Source organism: Bactrocera dorsalis, chromosome 5, assembly GCF_023373825.1.
Source record: "Bactrocera dorsalis isolate Fly_Bdor chromosome 5, ASM2337382v1, whole genome shotgun sequence".
In the NCBI taxonomy this organism is placed as follows: domain Eukaryota; kingdom Metazoa; phylum Arthropoda; class Insecta; order Diptera; family Tephritidae; genus Bactrocera; species Bactrocera dorsalis.
In genome coordinates, this window is record NC_064307.1 from 3,974,487 (window position 1) to 3,995,014 (window position 20,528).

A 20,528-nucleotide genomic window follows, 5' to 3' on the forward strand; every position below is an offset into this window, starting at 1 on the left:
GTTTAATTATGAATGTGCGTGTCGATGAAGTATGCTCTCAATAGCATTTAAATGAGCGCCAGAGTGGAGCATTTATATATTAAGAGTGCGTTTGAGACACATATACATTGAATATAAAGAGTGTATGAAAAGAACATTTCAGAAAGTTTTCGTTTCAGCTTCCTAATGATCATTCGTAATGAGCAAAAAGTAGAACTCAAGTATATTTTTTTTTTCAAGAAAGTGGCAGTATTTGAAATTATATTATGGAAATATTGGTAGTCGAATATTTCTAATCAACATTCAACTTATTTTTTATATTTATAATGAACATTAGTGAACCAAATATGTACAATTTTCGTCGACCACTTTTTGCTATTTTTTCGCTGCAGACATTATTCCATCAGTGCAAAACTTTTCTGATTTCTCGGCGAAAAACTGCGACAAGTAACTTTCACAAGATTCTCTTGAAGCCAACTTTACTCTGTTAAGAGAGTTCTGTATTGGCCGAAACAAATAGTAATCCGATGGTGCAAGGTCAATGCTATATGGTGGATGCATCAAAACTTCCCAGCCAAGCTCTCACATCAAAGATGTGTGTGGTCTAGTGTTGTCCTAATGGAAGACGAAACCCTTTCTGTTGATCAAATCTGCCTGTTTTTTTCGATTGCTTCCTTCAATCTCATCAAATATCGACAGTAAAATGTAGGATAATCGTTCGACAGGCTAGAGCAGCTCATAGTGGATGATTTCTTTCCAATCCCACCAAACACTCAGCACGACCTTTCAAAGCGTCAATCCTGGATGGGCGATCATTTGTTGGACTTCACCACGTTTGGACCATGATCTTTTCGCATATTATTGTCGTATTTGATCCACTTTTCGTCTCTTATTACCATTCGCGTTAGAAATGGTTCGATTTCATTCTGTTTCAGCAAAGAATGCAGATTTTAATTCGGTCCATTAAATTTTTCACAGACAATTCATGTATATTTTGAAGCACGAATATGCTGAAGACACTTCCCTTCTTTTTACTACTACTTTAAACTCAAAGCCAATTGAAACTCGAGCTTAAACTTGCGGTCTAATGTGAAAAATGCGAAGATCTGATCCTTAATTTCCCACTCCCTTTTTTTACCCAAGACAAAATTTCAAAGTTTAATAAAAAACTAAGAAATTGTTACACCATTTTTGCACTCTAAAAAAGATGTTTGAAAAGCTTCAAAGATATTTATATTAAAATAAGCAATTATGTCCATTAAAATAAAGCTTGAGAAAATTTTTCGACGAAAAATAACAACATGCATAACAAAGAGCTCTACCACAAAACGTCAAAGCGGACCACCGGGCGTATGAGTTACGTGACGGATGAGCAAACCATGCCGTTTGCACGCTGAATTTTCCACGTCATCCAACCAATGATTGCCACAACTCTTTTATGTATAACAGCTGATGGACCAAAAAATATTATTATTTTATTATTGCGCAGACGGACACTATTTTTATATATATGCATATACAAATATCATATGAACAGTTGGATATGAAAGCACTCAATCGTCCAGCCAACACATTCACATCGAAAATGTAATTACTGCCTGTGTTCATATGCAATTAACAACCAAAGTACCAGGACGTGGTTCCTTCTTGCCTTGCAGTGGAGCATGCGCAGGCCATACCACGCCAATAACGGTTCAATTAATTTTCGTTCAGTACATACATATTCTTGTTTTTGCAGTGCTTTCCACGAGACAATTAAATAAAAGTTGCATATTAAATTCCTTTAAAGAACCTTTTTCGCGCACAATGGAAATATCTGCATGCGATTACAGCAACAATATTGTGGATGAAGCGTGTGTTTATGGCTTTCGCGTTGCGTGGAATTTTCATATTTAAAAAACGATCGGCAGCAAATGTGTAATGTTGCGGTTAAGCATTGATGCCCGAACCAAGGAGAATATTTTTATGAAATTTCTGCAAAATGACTTAAAGTAGCGCTGGGAAACGAGCAGCCTGCGCATATTATGCCTTTTATGCTTTTAATATTTTTTCGGTTTTCACGCGTGCCTGAGTTTCTGTTTCCGCTATTGAATTTTTGCTTCGTCTTCTTCTTCTTTTGCATTTTGCTTTTGCCAACAACATGCCAACTTGCAACAGTGTAGAGGCCAATAAATGTTTCAGCGCCGCGATGAAAAAAAGGCACGCAAAACCCTTTAATAAAGTTGAAAGGCAATGTCAGTATGACAAAAAGAGGTCGAAAAGTCCGCACAAAGGCCAACAGAGAAAGGGCAAATGGGCTTTATGTGCGGCAGAGAAAAGCGCTGAAGCGTTTTAGTGCTTTTGTTGCAGCTGTCAAAGAATATCATAATAAGCGTTATTATTGTTTTTATTATTTTTATTTCTTATTTTTGCTCATTTATTATTATTATGGCGGTTGTTGGGCGCTTGTTTGCATTTAAAATCTTAATTTGTTTTCAGTGTTGGCTTTTAGTGTAGCTTTTTTTTAATAAATATATTAATTTTGGATTAAAAAACGGGTTAACCAGAACAAGACTAAGCCATTCAAGCGAAAAAAATAAATTCTAAAATACAATAGTAGAGTTTTTGTAAACAAACGGTGCTCCTATTTAGTATCCCCGAGTATACTCTGTACCGAAATCTTCACCAAATGGATGTAGAATAGTCAGCACAATATTTCTTTTATACTTATCTCATGATAATGTAAAGTTTTTATATATGTATATACTTCTGATCAGTTAAAATTCTATAGCTCATCGATCGTGCTTACTAAATGAGAGATTTTTTTTGTCCAATGTGGTTTCTATTCTAAATCAAACAGCATGCATATGGTAGTCGAAAAAGTAATAAACATGCACTAAATAGTAGTATGGAGAAATATCTGGAAACTAGTCCTTTTGTGGCTAGTACAGGTATTACTATAGTCAACCAGAAAACCTAAAGAAACTTGATAAGACTGTTCACGACCAAAGATTTACTACGCTGTCTCTCATCTTCAGTATTGAAAGGAGACCAGCAATTTCATTACCTAAGACTTAGGCTCTGCTAATAATAGGAATAGTTAGCCAAAAGCATACTTGGAATATGGCGAGAGCCACCAGTAAAGTCAGACCGGAAATTTTTATTAAGACTGAGAATAAAAATCTAAAAAAAAACGAGAAAAAACGTTAACTTCGGTAGCCTAGATGCTATAATACTCTTCAAAAACACAAAAAATCGCTTACATTAATTTTGATCAATCAGTTAGTATGACAGATATATGCTGTAGAGATTTCATCTAAATAATTTCTTCGGATATTACAGCGTTGTCTTTCACCATTATCCATGCCAAGTTTCTTGAAGATATATCGTCAAGTGAAAAGTGAATTTAGTTTTCCACACAGGCACTTGATTCCGATTTTCCATTTAGTATGACCGCTAAATGCCACGATAGTTCGATATCAGCTTAATAATATAAATATTTTTTTTTAGTATGTATGAATATTTTTATCATTCTGGTTTTTTGATACAACACCTCATAAGTTGTAATAAATGCATTAATTTTAACAATTTGAACCAAGGATGTGAGAGTACTTGATATTCTGCCCTTATGCGAGACACTTAGCGCCTATGATGATGCAGTCTTCATACCGCTTTTCTAGATAAAGTTAAACAGTCGAAAATTCGGAAGCTAAGAGAAATGAAGACCGATAATAAAAAATAGACAAGGCCTTTAAAATATATGCAGACAATAAAAACTGCTCTCTCCAAACCAATATTACTTACACACACAGACAACTTCACAATAAAGCATTTTTTCACTAAATGTCTGAAAATGTCATAACGCCTGCACACATACACACACACACACATTTATACTCTGGGCAGACACTAAAATTGCCTTAATTTAATACACAATATAAATAAATTGCAACAAAAACCAAAAGAGTGCAACAAAAAAGACATCGAAAAAATGTGTTTAACTTTTTCACACCCGACCGACATGACATTAGCAAAAAAATAACATTTTACGAGCGCAACACAAAGTTTGGCTTGACCCTTTTCGCCCAACACTGACACAACAACAAGCGGCGACTAAATGATTTACCTGCTTGCCACACACGCCACCTGACACACATACACAGACACATTTTTTATTGCTGCACATTATATTTATATGCCAACACACTCACACACATTTATTTGCACATAACGGTTGCAATTTTTTCACTGGAATTTCCGTTTTTGCTTGTGTTTTAGGAAAATGCTGATATTGCTGCCGCTGTTGGGTGTGTTGTTTAACGGTCTCACAACAGCGCATGTTGAGGCGAATTTAAGCTTGGAATTTAAGGCTACAAAGGTGAGTCAGCAAGCAAATTTTATTCACTTCCGCATGAAATTTGTGCCACAAAAAGTAAATTATGTAAAGAAATATGAAGGGAGCAGTGCTGAAAACACGCTTGGTTGTGTGTGTATGTGTGTTTGAGTGATGTTTATTATGGCCTAATAAGTTACAAAGTCAGCTTTTATAAAAATAAATGTACTAATTTACTCTTTTTTCGTTTTTCGTATTTTACGCTGCTTTCACTCGGTGCTTTCGGAATTTTGAACGCAGCTTTTGAGGCAACACAATCCTGGTAAGTTACGAAAATTACTACACATTCATATATATATTTATGATACTTACAGATTTATTTATTTGGTTAGAAAAAGCATATATATTTTTAAATTTAGTAATCCAAGGAAATCTAAAATAAAAAAATGTATGACTAATTCATTAATTTGAAGATTACAACTTGCAACTAAGCCAGTTTAAAGCATAACTCTACATTTTAAAAAGATTTTTATATATAGAATATGCTATAGGTTTAGTTAGGTTATCTGGTAGGCTATGCGTATACCACTTTTACTTCTTTGCGATGTCAGATGAAGTGCGGTTACTTAGTTGGTGAGAAGTATCCATCATTCAGTATGCGCCTGACGCGAATTTCAATAGATTTTATGGCCACACTATCGATACCTCTTCCAGTTTCTCCTACTGTGGAGTTCCCAAATACTTGAAGCGATGCCTTGCTGATACGAAACAAGTGCACGAGAAATCTCTAATACCTTTTCCGTGAGATTTTCTACATTTTATTTGATCTGTTAGACCTATTCTGCAGGCGCACTGCGACCAGTGAGTATCTCAGTCATGTTCTTAAAATACTTTCTATAAAAAGTGAGCAGAACTTTATGCATTTTTAGTTTACCACTTTGTGTTTTAACCTTGCTTGGGGACCTGAAACCCAGTAGAATTGAAGTCGATTGTTTCTGGCGACACTATCCATTGCTATCCTGCTTCTCAAGAACTGATATATCATTATGCGAAACGAGGCCATAGCCTTGATTGCTCCTTGGCTTTTTTTGTAGATCTAAGTGCGATCTCTAGATCAGCCATCGAACCTAACCCATATTCCATATATACATTTTTTTTGCCAATTTTCTTGTTTTTCGATTTTACCTGACATATATAATTTCTATTAAGTTTTAAGCTAAAATTCCGGTTAATAACTTAATCAATGTACATATTCGACCTACAATAGTCATCTCTGAAAAAGATCAATAGTCATGTCGACTTGATAAGCTCTACTCCTGGTCTTCGCCTTATTTCCTTCCTTACATCACCCCTACACATATTGATTTACCTAAACAGCTCAACACTAGCGCATAGACATTCCAACAGCACCAATAATGCCACTCAATGCCAATGTAATGCACTTCACTTCAATACATACACGTATTCATATTCCGCATCCGCATATTTCGGATAGTTGCACACGAAAAGTTTTCGGCAGCATTTTTACTTTTTAGAAGGCGATGCAAAACATTGAAACTAAATATAACAGTGAGGCAGGCAGCCATCAACAGCACTGCCGAGGTATATATTTATTTTTTTGGTAGCAAAGGTACAGCAACAATCAGCGTTGCTTTCAGCTAGAGATTTAGACTTGAGCCTTGACCTGAATTGAGAGCGTACGCGAGCTGAGCAACAGCCCACCGGAAGGAGAACGCCGTTACCCGGCTCGAGTGCTCGAGTATCGTGTTCATAAATTCAAATATTTTCAGGCAAAGTAAATGCAATTCAACTTGCTTAGCTGCATTTGATGTTTGGGGAAGTTTTTGGGGAAAAAGTTTCTAATTTCGGTTGTGGAAACTTGGTGCGCGCTCACTGCACACACACAAACCCAGGTATGTGAGGCATGAAATACTAACATTATAAATATGAAAAGCTAAGATTTTAGTGCCAAATTCGTGTAATTTCAGCAATATTTGGTATAATACACATGTGTGTAGCTGCGTAATGAGTAGTTATGAGCTTAATTGCCATTAGCTTTATAGATATAGGTTAGATGCTACGTCACACATCCACTCTACCTAACTACCCGGTAATTTATTTGTGTGTGTGTGGTTGTTCATGGGAGGTAACTGTTTTATTTGTATTTGCGATGTTTTACATCTTTTGGAGTATACATACGTAAATAAGTAAATCCGCAAAGGTCGTCGCAAGTAATGCTAAAATGTTGCTCATACGCCCCAGTGTTCATCAATTTAGGTAAATTATAAATGCTTAAATTTGGTCGGATGCAAGAGGGAAATATTAAATTTTATTTCAAAACCTTTGAAAGCAGTATAACCGTTAGAATTTTTTTACTTTTTGATTTAAGCTACACAATTCTAAGCTCACCCGCCAACATTTTTCCTTTAAAGAAATAATAAAACATTTATGGCATAACACACATTGAAACAATATAATATTGTGATACTTAACATATAAACTGCCCACAATCAGTGTCATGTATCAACAAATAAATGGCGAATAAATGAAAATAGTTGACGAGCCAGCCATAATTTTATTATAGCCGCTAACAGTGCTCGTATAAATATTCATGACATTTATGATGGAGAAAAACAGCAATAAATCACGTTTTATTATAACAAATATAAATATTTACGGCTTCTCGCTCGTCAGCGAATTTATATAACAATAAAAGCCATATAAGTTCTGCCCGTGGTGGCAACAAAGTTCTTTTATTGCCCCAGAAACCAAGCGTTTTGCAACTTTAGTGCCAGTTATAATTTCAAATATTTGTTTTGGCGAGAAATGTGCCACTTGTGCTTCTGCAAACACGTGTGAGGTCTGCGAGAATAGCTTAGCGTTGCAAGGGAAATCTTATCTGGTTTGTTTGAGACAGTGAAGCTATCAAATTTTTGTACTGTTATAATTTGCAAATGGTTTATCGAAAGCACGCTTTCTGAATGTAAACATAGTTTTTGAAAATTCAGTTCATAGTGTTTAAAACTAATTTAATTGCATTTATAGTTTATTTGTTTTTGAAGGCCTTGAACTGTATCTAAATTTTTCTCCGTGCTAATTCATGCTTTTTGCAATGGACTTTTATAGACCGATAGATACCGATTTACATTTTTCCTGTTTGGCTTCACTGTCGCGTATATTTGTCTAGTTAACTTTCGACTTGTTAAACGCATGACTAGACACGGCATTACCGTTATTTGCATATGAGGCAACTTCCACAAGTATATACTTAAATATTTTTGCATTCCTCCTTCACATCTTTGTCTCAAATTGTCAGCACCGCTGTAGCATTTCACTGATTTCTTTCATTTTTTGCATGCACGTTGACGAATTTTTTAATACTCATTTCCCTCTTTTTTATTTTTTTATTTTCCCACTCTACTTGATTACTCCCACGTTCGGTTTTCTTTACATATGTATGTACTTCGCAGGAACTTGTTCCTTGGTTGTCAAATAAATCCCAAATCCATAAAAGAACAGCTATGAGTGTAGAAAAGAAAACTGAATATAGCATATATACATATGTATGTATATTTAACAGTTATATTTTTACCTTTATATACAAATATTCTTTAAGACATTTTTTACTAAGCAGTTATATATATGTACCATTCGGAGCATATGAAGACTTCTCACTCAGATCTACTTTTATCTACCTCTTACAAATGTCTCTAAGAACTAATTCAATCAATAGTGTCTTATTTCTGTCAGTTTATCAAAATTACTAACTTTTAAAAATGGCTATATACGAGTATGGCTACAATTTTATATCATATCTAAATTCCGCAGTTCGGCACAAAGTTTGTAAGACCACGAAGAAAACTTCTGAGACATATATAAATTATCAAAATGGCGAATCAAGTCTAATTAGCATGGCCATCTGTTTATCTACCTGTCAGTCAGTATATTCGCAAACTAATTCCCTTTATTTTGAACAAGCGATTTTGTCCACAAGAAGCTGTTCATTTTACGGAAGCGTCGATAATGTAGCACTATGAAATTTCGCTGCTAAATAAAAGCATCCATCGAAATTAAGTCCTTGTATGGAAAACTTAGTTGTTTGACGAAATTTTACAAGGGTTATTATCCAAGGCAACTATACAGTTTCCGAATCATTTATTAATATTGCATGTAGATGCCATAAAACGGCCAGCTCAGAATCAAAATGAACATTTTGTATACCTCTTCATTTTAAAAGAAATGCAGTTTCATAACAATTAAAGCCCTCCACCTTCACACAATTAGTATGTCATCAAAGTTCCAAATTTCCTTATATATAAATACTAAATTTTTAAATCACCTTAATAATATGTACCCATGTGTAGAGATAAGTCCTCAAATAAATCACTCTGCTGTCCAACTCAATAAATTGCGCAAAATTAATACATAAGTACAACAGAAATCGCTTCAAAAACCAACAGTTATCCAGCCATGTATCATCAAACAAATTTCCTATTAATTCAGTGTATATCATTCAAATCTTATTCAATATCCTTGAAATCAATGCCAATCTAATATGTAATCATCTTGACTTCGCGAGTGTGTTGACATTTGCGGAGAGGATTATGATTGTAATCGCTTTTCACCAATACACGCGCAAGCTTGTCTAACTGTGACAGCAAATATACTCTCATGCAAAATGCAGAGTGTGTAGATGTGTGTGTTGAAAGACGAACAGACGGATTAAGTCATCTGCTGACCACGAGTTGTCCGCAGGCAAAAAGAACTGACGTCGTTAAGCAACACAAAGATCAAGCAGAGTCAAGTGTATGGATTGTGGATTGAAAATAGCACAAGTGAAAGAATAATATTATCTTTCTTTGAAATTTTCATAAATAAATTGATTTCAAGAGCTGTAGAATTCAGCAACCGAAAGTGGAGAGGTGGGAAGAGAGTGTAAGAAGGAAAACGCAACTCGATGTTTTGCATATAAGGAAAATAATAATATTAATAAAGCTCTTGACAGCAAGAAGGATATGCTGAAGATATTGGAAAATATGAATAAGTGCGTGTATATATTTGTATATTATGCAATGTGTGTATGTATGTTTGTGTACTCTTATGCAGGAAATTGTAAAGGTCAACTAATCGAATTGAATATGGAAAATGCTAAGCTCTGCAGTATTACTCAATGCGGCTGCAAATATTGAAATTCACACACAAATACACACTCTAGTGGATCCCTCTACTTATGTCTCCCTTTGGGGCTTTAGCAATATTTACTTATGCTGATAGCAACAAAGTGATTTAAAACTGACTTGACTTGACTAGCGCAAACAGTTATAAATATTTACATTTCAACAAAATTTTGATTTGGGTCCAGTAAGTTCAGTTTGATAGCATGGCAGCGGCAGCAGCAGCTTAGCAAGCAGCAAAGATAAGCCAATGCAAAATGCATAAATTAAAATGCAAAGTCGCAATGGAAAATTGTCGAATTAGCTAAGCAAAACAGAACATAATTCTTCCCGCCCCCGCCACCACCACTACTGCTCTGACACGCACACATAAAGCGAAACGTGAAATACGTGCATCCTAGAAGTATGCTGCGCCAGCAAGACAGCACACGCAGACGGCAGCTGCAAGTTGTTGCTTAGTTCGTCTTGCTTGGTTGTTATTGTTTTATGCTTGTAAAGCAAAGTGAAGAGTAATGAAAATACATAATTTATTTGCTGAATATTTTATTGCAACAACGCAGAAAGGGTCAAATGTTTACTCTACCGTACTTAGAGAGGAAGCATGAAGTGAATCAGAGGGAAGAGCATTGTAAGAACGTGATCGCAGCAATGTTCTTTCAAGAGCGCTTGTGTATGAGGTTAAATGTTGTTTCATTTAAGAAAAATATTTACGAGATTTTAGTTAGCAGTAATAGCTTACACATGTGTGTAAATCAGCTGCAGTGATTGGGGATGTCCTCACTATTTTAAGTCAAACAGTTTGGCCAAAGGTCAATGTTTGATTTTGCTTTTTCTTAAAAAGGCAAATTTTCAAACTTGAAAAAATATACCGTTATGCAAATTTTCTTAAATGTAAACGAATCTCAACCAGGGTTGCAACATTTAATGTTTTTTCTTTTCAGTTTGTACAATTCCAAAAATCTTGATTAAAAATCCCAAATATCGGAACAAAATAGTAAAAATAAATTTTTATTCCAAATATCGTATTGAAAAATTTTAACCCAAAAATAAATTTTTATCCCAAAAATTAGACAAAAAATATTTATATTTCAATTTTTTTCAAAATCCGAACTAAAAATCGAAAACTTAATTTTTAATCCAAAAACGTTGATGTGAAACATTCGCAATCCTGGCTCCAAATTTCGAAATCTCAGTTTCAAATATATAATACTTTAATACCTTTTTCTTGTTCTATTCCAATAAAAATCCCAAATACCGCATTACAATATTGAAATAAAATTTTTAATTCCAAATAATTTCTTAAAAAGGAAAAAAAAGAGTTTTCAATCCCAAAATTTAAAATAAATTTTCAATATAAATTTTTCAGAAAAAAAACTATTTAAATTCTTTCCAAATAACGGATTGACAAAATAAAAATAATTTCGGTAATAAATTAAAATTTCAATTTAAATTCTTCTTTAAATCGTATTCAAAAATATCGAATTAAAAATTGTTTAGCCTGTTTAATTTAGTTCAAAAATTTTAAGGTTACAAAAACCCTCATCTCAACTGAAGACAATAATTTACTTTAAATTTTTAGGACCCTAAATGTTGACAATGTTTCATTATTATTATTGTAGCAACAAGAAATAAACTATTTCTCGAAGCAATTCGCTCCGGAGAAGCTCCTCAGTTTACTCGCTCATCAAATATGGCTATTTTGCTTACCTTCGTTCCACGAAATGCACACATTCGCTTTCAAGGTTATATGTGCAAAGTACACTCCGTTTAATTCCAAACTAGTCCAATCCCATCAGAAATAGGTATGCAAAATAGCAATTCTTCGACAACTCACATGAATTTTCTTTGCCTTTTTTACCCTAAAGCAATGAGAACACTTTGAAATATTCTTTTCCCCATATTCTATGCACACGTACTTCCACAACTTTTAGCAAGAAATGAAATATTTGAAAGAATAACTTTTGGTCACCCACAAATAATATTTGTTGCGCACATCTACTCGGTCATCATCATCATCGTCATGGTCATGAATGCACCGTAAACCACAAAATTCTAAATAATATTAATAACAACTTTCATAAATTGTCTAAGTTAAAAGTCAAATTGTAAAGTGCACTCTTTAGTGTCCAGGCGCACGTGACCGAAGAAGCTGCTACGAAAGCATGTAATGGAAAAGTTTGCGAGAACAATTGAAACTGCGGAGCATTGGTGCAATAAGCGGCGCCCAGCAACAATGCAACGGATGCGAATATGCAAGCACATGAGCACAGCACACACACAAACAAACACACGCATATATCTTTGTGTACGGGTATGTGACTTCATAAGAAGACACGCATGAATACCTTTGAGGCGCAAAACTTTTGTGCTGCAGCAGGAAGGCGCTTGTTAAAGTTGGCGGAATTTGTTGAACAAATTCGTGTGATATTTTAGCAATATATCAATGTGTAGTAATGTGAAATACATAATTTTAATAGTTTGAATTTGGAAAGTTAAAATATAGAAAGTAAATTAAAGCTTAGGAAATGGAAATATTATTAAAGCTACGATTTGTGGTATTTAAAAAATTATAAAATCATATTTCTTGGCAGTTGCTATTGTCATTGTAGTACTGCATGAAATTGGGTAGTCGAAAAAGTCTATTCGTATTTCTAATCAAACCTCAATTTACTTTTTCTATATGCTATGATACATTGTGATTTATAGCACTAGGCATATACGACTGCAACGACAACTATTGACAAAACACGAAAAGATTTTTTCGACTAACCAATATTTTGCAGATTTTTTTCATTACTTAAGCTCGATTAAGAATTTTGAAGGAACTTGAGAACTTTTTTCGATGAAAGCATTAAAAAATTTTCCGTTTCCACAGATTCTGGTGAAACTGACATATGACACTTAAACCAAAACTTGTGTATAAGAGCTTAGAAATTTTACTTCAGTGTTTTATCTCAGAGCAGTCCCAAATATACCTCTCTTTAGCATCATGTCTTTTAAGATCGGTATATAAACCATGTTTCCTCGCATTTTTGACCCTTTTCCTTTCAAAATTTTTTTGATAAATTTAACAGAAATACATGTTATATGTATTTTTATCCAACAATCCTTTAATAGATTCTTATTTTATAAGTATCCCACACTCTAAAATGAGTGAGACGCAAAAATTTATTTTCAACATTACTCATACGCAGTGCACCCACATGGAAATGTACAACCAGCAGAGCGCGTTCAGGCGTTAGGTTATTTTAAAGTACTCGTGACTTATTTACATAAAGCAAGACCGTTATTTTTAAATGCCTTGCATATTTCGAAGTGTTTTTGAGTGCCAATAAGTACTGCCAAGACTTTAAACAGAATATTTATGTATAAGTAGACAGCTATTTGCTAGCGCATATGTATAAAAGACCTTCTACATACATTAATATTAAGTTGTGAAAATATGTGTACCCACACACACGTAAATAACTGTACTTTTAAAAGACTGCTTTTTGCACCGGATATATGCGGCAGCACATGACCCAACCATTCGAGGCTCGAGTGGTTGAATATTTTCTTTTCTTTTTTCCTTCATTTTTCTTTTTTTTTTGTTTTACATAGTTACCTCAATGTACTCACCACTCATGATGGGCATGACATGTCAATGTCAACGGAAGTCTATTTGTGTAATAGTGTAAGTGGCAGCCAGCCAAGCAGGCAGTAAGTCAACTAGCCAGAACAAGTAGTGAACTAAAGCGTAGACAAAAAGCGAAGGCAAAAAATCAACTCGAAAACTTATGTGAAACTGCATACATGGCACGGCATGAGTGGAATAGAGAAAGATGGAAATTGTTAAGAAAAAAATATGAAATGCCAATAAGGTAATGGTTGAGTGAAGCCACGAGTATGAGGAACTCGTAAGGAGCACATATTTCAGTCTGCTTGCGCAAACAGCAGAAAAGGGGAAGGTAGCATGCCGCGTCTGCAGGCAGTTATACATATATGTGATATGTGTTAGAATGGATGTGAGTCGAAAAGGATAATGGCTTCGCTTGGTGTAAAGTTAAAAGGGTTTTCTGCTTAATACTTAAAACTACGATGTTTTCACTTTGGGCTTATAAAAACAAATAGTGGGTGTTCGTAATGCTGGCTATAATAATAATAACGCGAGTGGTTTGGCACATTCACTGCTAGAATACAAGTATTCCTTTCTCAAATAATGAAAATTGTAGCTGGTTGGTTCGGAGTTGTATCATTAAAAAAATTAAATTATTAGAAATGAAAGAATATGAACTCTACATAAGCAATTATTACTATTATAACTATTTTGAAAATATTTTTGTTTTCTGTTTTGTTAAAAATCGCATAAATTAACTTTTTTCTGAAAAATTTTTTTGTTCCAAATGTAGTTTTTGAAATTGAAATCACATTTTGTAATACTAACACATTCACTTTTCACATTGTGCACTAAACATCTCTAAGCGGCTCTAAAATTCAATAGAATAAAAGAGATTTCGCGCAAAAAGCCTGCAATTTCCTATTTGCCTCTCACACTCTCTTAAAAGCCCTACTAAGTACAATCTCATATCAAAACTATTTTTACTTAAAAGCAAATGCATATAGATTTCTAAGTAATAATATTTTACCTTGACATATTGCCAACCATATACACAGATAAATATATACATAAGTATGTGTATGTGTATGTGTGTGGTGTGTCTGTGAAAGCACCGCAAATGGCAGAAAGAAAACGAAAGGGAACAAAACCGACAAAAATAAGAAAGGTGAAAGTAATTGGTTAGAAAAGACCTTTGGCATGCATTTGGAAAATTGCACATTTGTTGAAGTAAGCATTAAGCCATGCCGTTGCACACACACACACACCCACATGCACATCTTAATGTCTCAGTGTTTTTGAGAACCTATACGAAGCGTGTGGAAGAGCAGTGAGCAGGCGAAGGTGTCGGCAAATGTCGCTTTGACCGGCAATGACAAGCGCATGCGAGAATATTGCAGATTGCGCAATGTAAGTGCTTGCACGCGCACACAACACACACATGTGAGTGAGTGAATGTGTATGTGTATAGAGTTGAATGTAGTATTTCATGCTGCACATTAGTTACGCATACGCCCTGTCGACTGCTGAAATGGCAAACCAAATTTATGGGCATTAGTGTAATGAGATTTTCAGCTATTCAATTTCGCAAAGCATAACGGTGAAATGGCAAATTATTGATTATACGTGCAAAATGACAAATACACAGAGTCTGACCTGGTGGTGTCGCGTCATATGACAAATGTTACGCTCATGGAGATGGATGGGCATATAAAAGTGATTTCGTTTAAAGTGTTTTTTTTTTTTAATGTTTTGGCTTGCTTTTTTATTAGTTATGCATAAGTTTAAATTATTTTTATTTTTTTTATCTATTAAAATATTTATTTTTATCATTTTCTCTCAGATTGGAATTTGGAATTTTTTTCGAAAATTTAGCAAAAATTTCAAAAATTTGGCAAGGTACTGTATTCGTCTGCATTCGAATCGAGTAATTACCTTCTGATTTTGCTTTATATACTATTTTCCCTGAACTTGCGGCACTCATAATCAACAAACAACAATTTACTCAACTTTTGCACATAATTTTTAAACATAACTAGTTGACTTTGTACATAAAGTGACAGGGTACTTAAAAAGTATTTAGTGCGACTTACACTTGTGCTTAATTAAACGCGCATTAAACTTTAGCTAAAACAGAAAGTGGAAAAAGTGCAAAATCTGCACAAAAGGCAGAAAAGCAGAAAGGGTGAATGCAGCGCAAGCTAAACAGGCACACAACTTTAAGTCGCACATGTGTGTGTGTGTTTCAGAAACACAGTTAAGCACTTGTACAGGAAAAGCTCGAAAAGTTTCAAACAGATTATAGCTAAATACATTTGCTTACCGTTGCACTTATGTACTTGTTTAATCCTATAACTCTAAATAGATTTAGCTGCTAATAAGTGAGCTAACTATCTACCAAATGCATGAATACTGCGGGTTTTAAACAGCAATCAGCTCAACAATAGCACAAGAAGTTAAAAGAGTAACATTTTCATTAGAAATTTTTTTCTTTGAAATAGATATAATAATCCCAGATGGAAGTCAGAGACGCCTGTCTATAATATCAATTTCGTACAATTCGCTGGGTAAGTATGGCAACCGAGAAGCTTCAATCAGCGATGGGCGCGATGTGAGATTTGCTAAAAGCTTGTAGTTCAATGGACCTTTCACTTAGCACACTAAGCCAGGAGGCTTCCGTTTACTGAGCTCCCTTGAAGCTCATAGGTTAAGCGAATAAATTAACGAAGTCAGTGAAACCGCTGCTCGTTCCCATGCATGCATGCCATGCACTCAAAGAAGCATGGAATAGCTTGATGCTACATATTTGCTAGTGAGGACATTCACATTGCTGAAGGTGAGCTCAAAGCTCTCCGTGGTCTGCCAATCTGAAACAAGACTTCATTGAGAGCTTCAAACAGAAGACACTCCCTCGAAACCTTTCTTGAGATTCCATTCACCCGTAAAAAAAATCATTGCGCTTTTTCTCCAGCGGCTCCGCCCCTCTCATATATCTGTCGGAGGTATACATATGTATACGCGGAGAAGATGCTGCTAGGAGTAGATTCCGTAGAACAAAGTTTTCAGAGTTGCAGTCGAAGAGACAAGATAAAACTAAAAATATCTTGCCACGTAGATAAAATGAATGTTGAGGGACAATACAAAAAAAATTTAAATAAAATTATTTCCTAATAAAATTACAAAAATAAGTCCGTCATTTCTTAAGGTATTGTTCTGAAATTTTGCCCGCCCTTTTGTCCTCAAGAAACTTCTCATTTGTCGGTAGCGCCAAGAGCGGAGCACACAGCGTTAGATTCCATACAAACTGACCGATGAAAATTGAGATAAAATTCATTTTTTAGCCTTCTTTGCTGTAAGAAGTGCACTTGTGAAGGATATTTTAACTTCGGTTAAGTCGAAGTTAAGGTTTCTCTTATTTAGTAGTTAAAATTTTATTTCTTTCAGGAAGAAAGCATCACATTCCTAGTTTTCAAGAACTTTGTGTTTTATAATTAATATTAGTGTATATTTATAACTGTATGGTCATGTAGGTATTTAGAGTAAAATATTCCAAAATGTGCCACTTAATGGGGCAAAAGTTTTGCACTGCCACAGTCTTCTGTGCACTGAGTACACAAAAAAATAGAGAGCTTTTTACTTACATACAAAGCATAGACATCCACAAAAATAAATACTATAGATATATATTTAATTCCTCTTACAATTCTGCAAATACAAACATTTGAACGCTAAAACTAATACAAACTCGCTCCACGACTCTCTTGGCAGGGCGATGTGATAAATAATGGAGCACCACTCGTGGGGCTCCAAGCCATGCGCAGCCAACTTACCCACGTACAAATGGATAAATAAGGAAGCAGTGCAACAAAAACAACTGCCATACAATTTCAATTCATTTCGTTTCATTTGAGTTTAGGAACAAAGCAACAACACAACAACAATGCAGCAACTGTGGCCAACAGCTATTTACGTTGTTTTGCCGATTCCTCTGTTGGCTTATGTTATCAAACACACTGGCAACACTGTAAACATAGTAAAGTTGTAAATCGAGCAAAATGCACACAAAATCAAAAACAAAAAAAGAAAAACAACAATATTTTCAATTGCATATATCTTCATTTGGTGTTATAAATTTCCTCAATTTTCTCTCTTCTTCTTCTCTTTTTGCATTCTCCCACTCAACAACTCGCTTGCACCGCCTGAACTGTGCCGCCCGCAACGCAATCGCTTCAACGTCATCAACATATCAACACCATTTTTGCTGGCAACAATCAACCGACAACCCGACTTGTGGCCATCCTGTGTGTGTTGCAACATCTGTGCAACACTGCTGCAGCTAACTGTACGGTTGGCAATACAACATATGCACATGGACAGACATTTAAATTGGATTGTAAAACACAATGTGTCTGTGAGGTAAGTTGACAAAAAGAAGAGGTGGCGTAAGTGTACGAGAGAGATGAGCGGGTTAAGCGCCCTGATACAGTTGTAGTTGTACGACAAAGCGTTGCTGCACGTGCCAACTTTGGCCGCACCTACACATACTTAGTCGAGGGATTTGTGCAAATTTATATATTTGTCTATTTGTGTTCAAACCTACTCAAACGCACACACACACACATAAACAAATATGCTGTCGCTGTGCCCTTTCCCTTCGACCAGTATTATTGTTGGCACTTTTATTATTTCAATGGCACTATTTCCTACACTTCTCTCCATTTGCTCTTGTTTTTTCTTATTTTGATTATTCTGTCTCTGATTTTTTCTCTATCAATTTCCTTTCAAAATAGATATGTATTTTTTTATTTTGTAAGTAAATTGTAAAGGCCCTCCAGGAAAAATCAACAGTCTCTAAAAGAAGTATTCACACACTGGATACTTATTTAATTTATTAAGCGATTATTTACACTTATTCTCTAAAAAAAAGAAGTAATTTTGCAACGACCGTATTTTGTATACCCTGAATGGGGTATGTTACGCCACGAAGTTTGTAATGCCCAGAAGAAAACGTAAACTTAGCAAAACACATTTTTTTTAGAAATATAATTTACATTGAAGAATTTAGTTACAATTTCTGCGTGCTTTTTTGCCACAATGTACATATATATGTATAAGTGATTAACAAGACGAGCAAAGTCGATTTATCCATTGTCTGTAGTCTGTCTTTATATACGTGAACTAGTCTCTCAAGTTTTGAGATATCGATCTGGAATTTTGTACTTGTCATTTTCTCACCAATAAGCTGCTCATTTATGGGAACGACCAATATCAGAGCATTATAGTATATAACTGCTATACAAACTGAACAATCGGAATCAAGTACTTGGCTTCTGGTTTCGGTTAGCGGAAATATGACCGGCTATAATACATATCGCCTACTCCAAGCTCTATCTCTAAATCAAAAATCCTATTGAACTGGAAAATATCAGCCACATCCTACGAAACCTTGTCCTAAAAGGACCCTTATATGAAAACTACAACCAATTCGCCACTACATACATACATTTGTACTGTGTATACGTAATGAAAGTGTACACGATTGTATATTTACATGTACTTGTATGTGAAGTATTTTATGCCACATCGTCAATGCAACAAATGCCAAAGCGTATTAGAGTAAATTGAATTTATGTGGCAATAGGATTTGCCTGGCATGATGAGATGAGGTGTTCGAGACACCGCTTGGATAGAAAAAATGCAGGCGAGTATTGCAGGTATATGTACAACGGTACATGGAAAATGAAATTGTATTCAATTGAGAAATGGTTAAATTCTATCAGGGTAATGAAAAAATACCAACCTAGCGGTATATGTCCTTGGTATTTGTGTCTGCCTTTGAGTGGCAATTTGAGCAGGCAACACGTTTCTAAATTGTCAAGCAATATTGCAACACGTGCGACAAGCAACGAAGTAACTGCATTTAATAAATAAGAAGCACAACGGTGTACCCGCTTATTTGAATAAATAGCTATTTGGAGGCCCGTGTACATGTGTATGTGTGCATGCATGTTGATGAGTTTGTTTCTTGGAATTGCCACACATTAGACGGCCTGTCATTTAGCATTAGCAGCGGCACTTCCAGTGTCAGATCGCTGTCAGCACATTCGGCCTTGCCCAAGTGAGGCCCCGTGGTCACTATATGATAATGGGCAGCGGTTGTTGTTGTTGTTGCTCGTGAACAGACATTTTCAATTAACTCTGGATTATATTTTGCCAACTGATTGCAAATTTCGATTAGCCACTCTAGGCTGACCAATGACATTCAGCACTTACCAACGCATATGCACATACACATACATGCACATATGTGTACGTCCTACTTAAGCTTACGAGTACAAAGTTAGAAAAATGTATGTGAATTCAGAGATGTCCTCAATAATTAAAATTTTTAATTGTATACGATTTTTAACTGGTACAACTACCTGTTGACTAACAGATAGATGTCAAGCATTTTGTGTCATATCTGTAAACAAGATTTCTTAATTAAAAATCTTTGCATGCGAAACAACTGCACTGAGTTTCTGAGTTCTTTTTTTTAATGCTGAAAAGTTTTTGTGTAATCATTATTCTTCTTTTTTACAAAAATGTAATTAAACTGCGTATTTCTACGATAAGCTATGAAGTTGAATTCAATCTTCTTCTTCTTTACTGGCGTAGACACCGCTTACGCGATTGCAGTCGAGTTAACAACAGCGCGCCAGTCATTTTTTATTTTCGCTACGTAACGCCAATTGGATATTCCAAGCGAAGCCAGGTTCTTCTCCACTTGGTCCTTCCAACGGAGTGGAGGTCTTCCTCTTCCTCTGCTTCCCCCGGTGGGTAATGCGAAGAATACTTTCAGAGCTGGAGTGTTTTCGTCCATACGTACGACATGACCCAGCCAGCGTAGCTGCTGTCTTTTAATTCGCTGAACTATGTCAGTGTCGTGGTATATCTCATACAGCTCATCGTTCCATCGAATGCGATATTCGCCGTGGCCAACGCGCAAAGAAACATAAATCTTAGTTGAATTTAATGGCAAACTGAAATTATTGACAAATTCTAAGAGCTAGATCATGAAACAGAACATCTCAGAATGACGAATCCTTTAATACTACATTCTGCGTATTCTCTACAACAGTCTAGTCGCCTGGTAATTTTTGGATTCTTCAAATCCAATTCAACCTTGATTAAAATGTCATTCAATTTGTGGGCCATTGCTGTCAGGAAAAGTTCTTATGAAGCAATTTTTTCTACCATATTAATGCAAGGAAAAATATTTTAATGAGCTCTTGAAGAAATCTAGTGAGCCTAGAAATCTTTGTTTAGTTTCTGGATGTCCGGATTTTCCTTCCTCTTTCACTTTTGCCATTCCATTTCCAAAGTTTAATACTAATTGTAGGTAGGTAAGTAGGAGTTCTGTTCCCTCCGTGTCGATTAGCACTAGGTGCGTCTATAATCTTACTATCTCGTTTCATCTTTGCACTCA

General features: G+C 35.2%; 1 protein-coding gene across 6 annotated transcripts in view; it reads left to right on the forward strand.

Moving 5' to 3' along the window:
• LOC105232812 (putative uncharacterized protein DDB_G0286901) overlaps positions 1-20,528 on the forward strand; it is a 118,873-nt gene that overhangs the window by 79,060 nt on the left and 19,285 nt on the right. For all 6 annotated transcript variants that reach the window (XM_049458073.1, XM_049458076.1, XM_049458072.1 and 3 more), the window contains 3 exons: positions 4,237-4,336; positions 4,592-4,613; positions 17,397-17,476. In XM_049458073.1, the coding sequence (XP_049314030.1) occupies positions 4,241-4,336; positions 4,592-4,613; positions 17,397-17,476 (198 nt within the window). In that variant the 5' untranslated portion in view covers positions 4,237-4,240. The remainder of the gene's footprint in view (positions 1-4,236; positions 4,337-4,591; positions 4,614-17,396; positions 17,477-20,528) is intronic.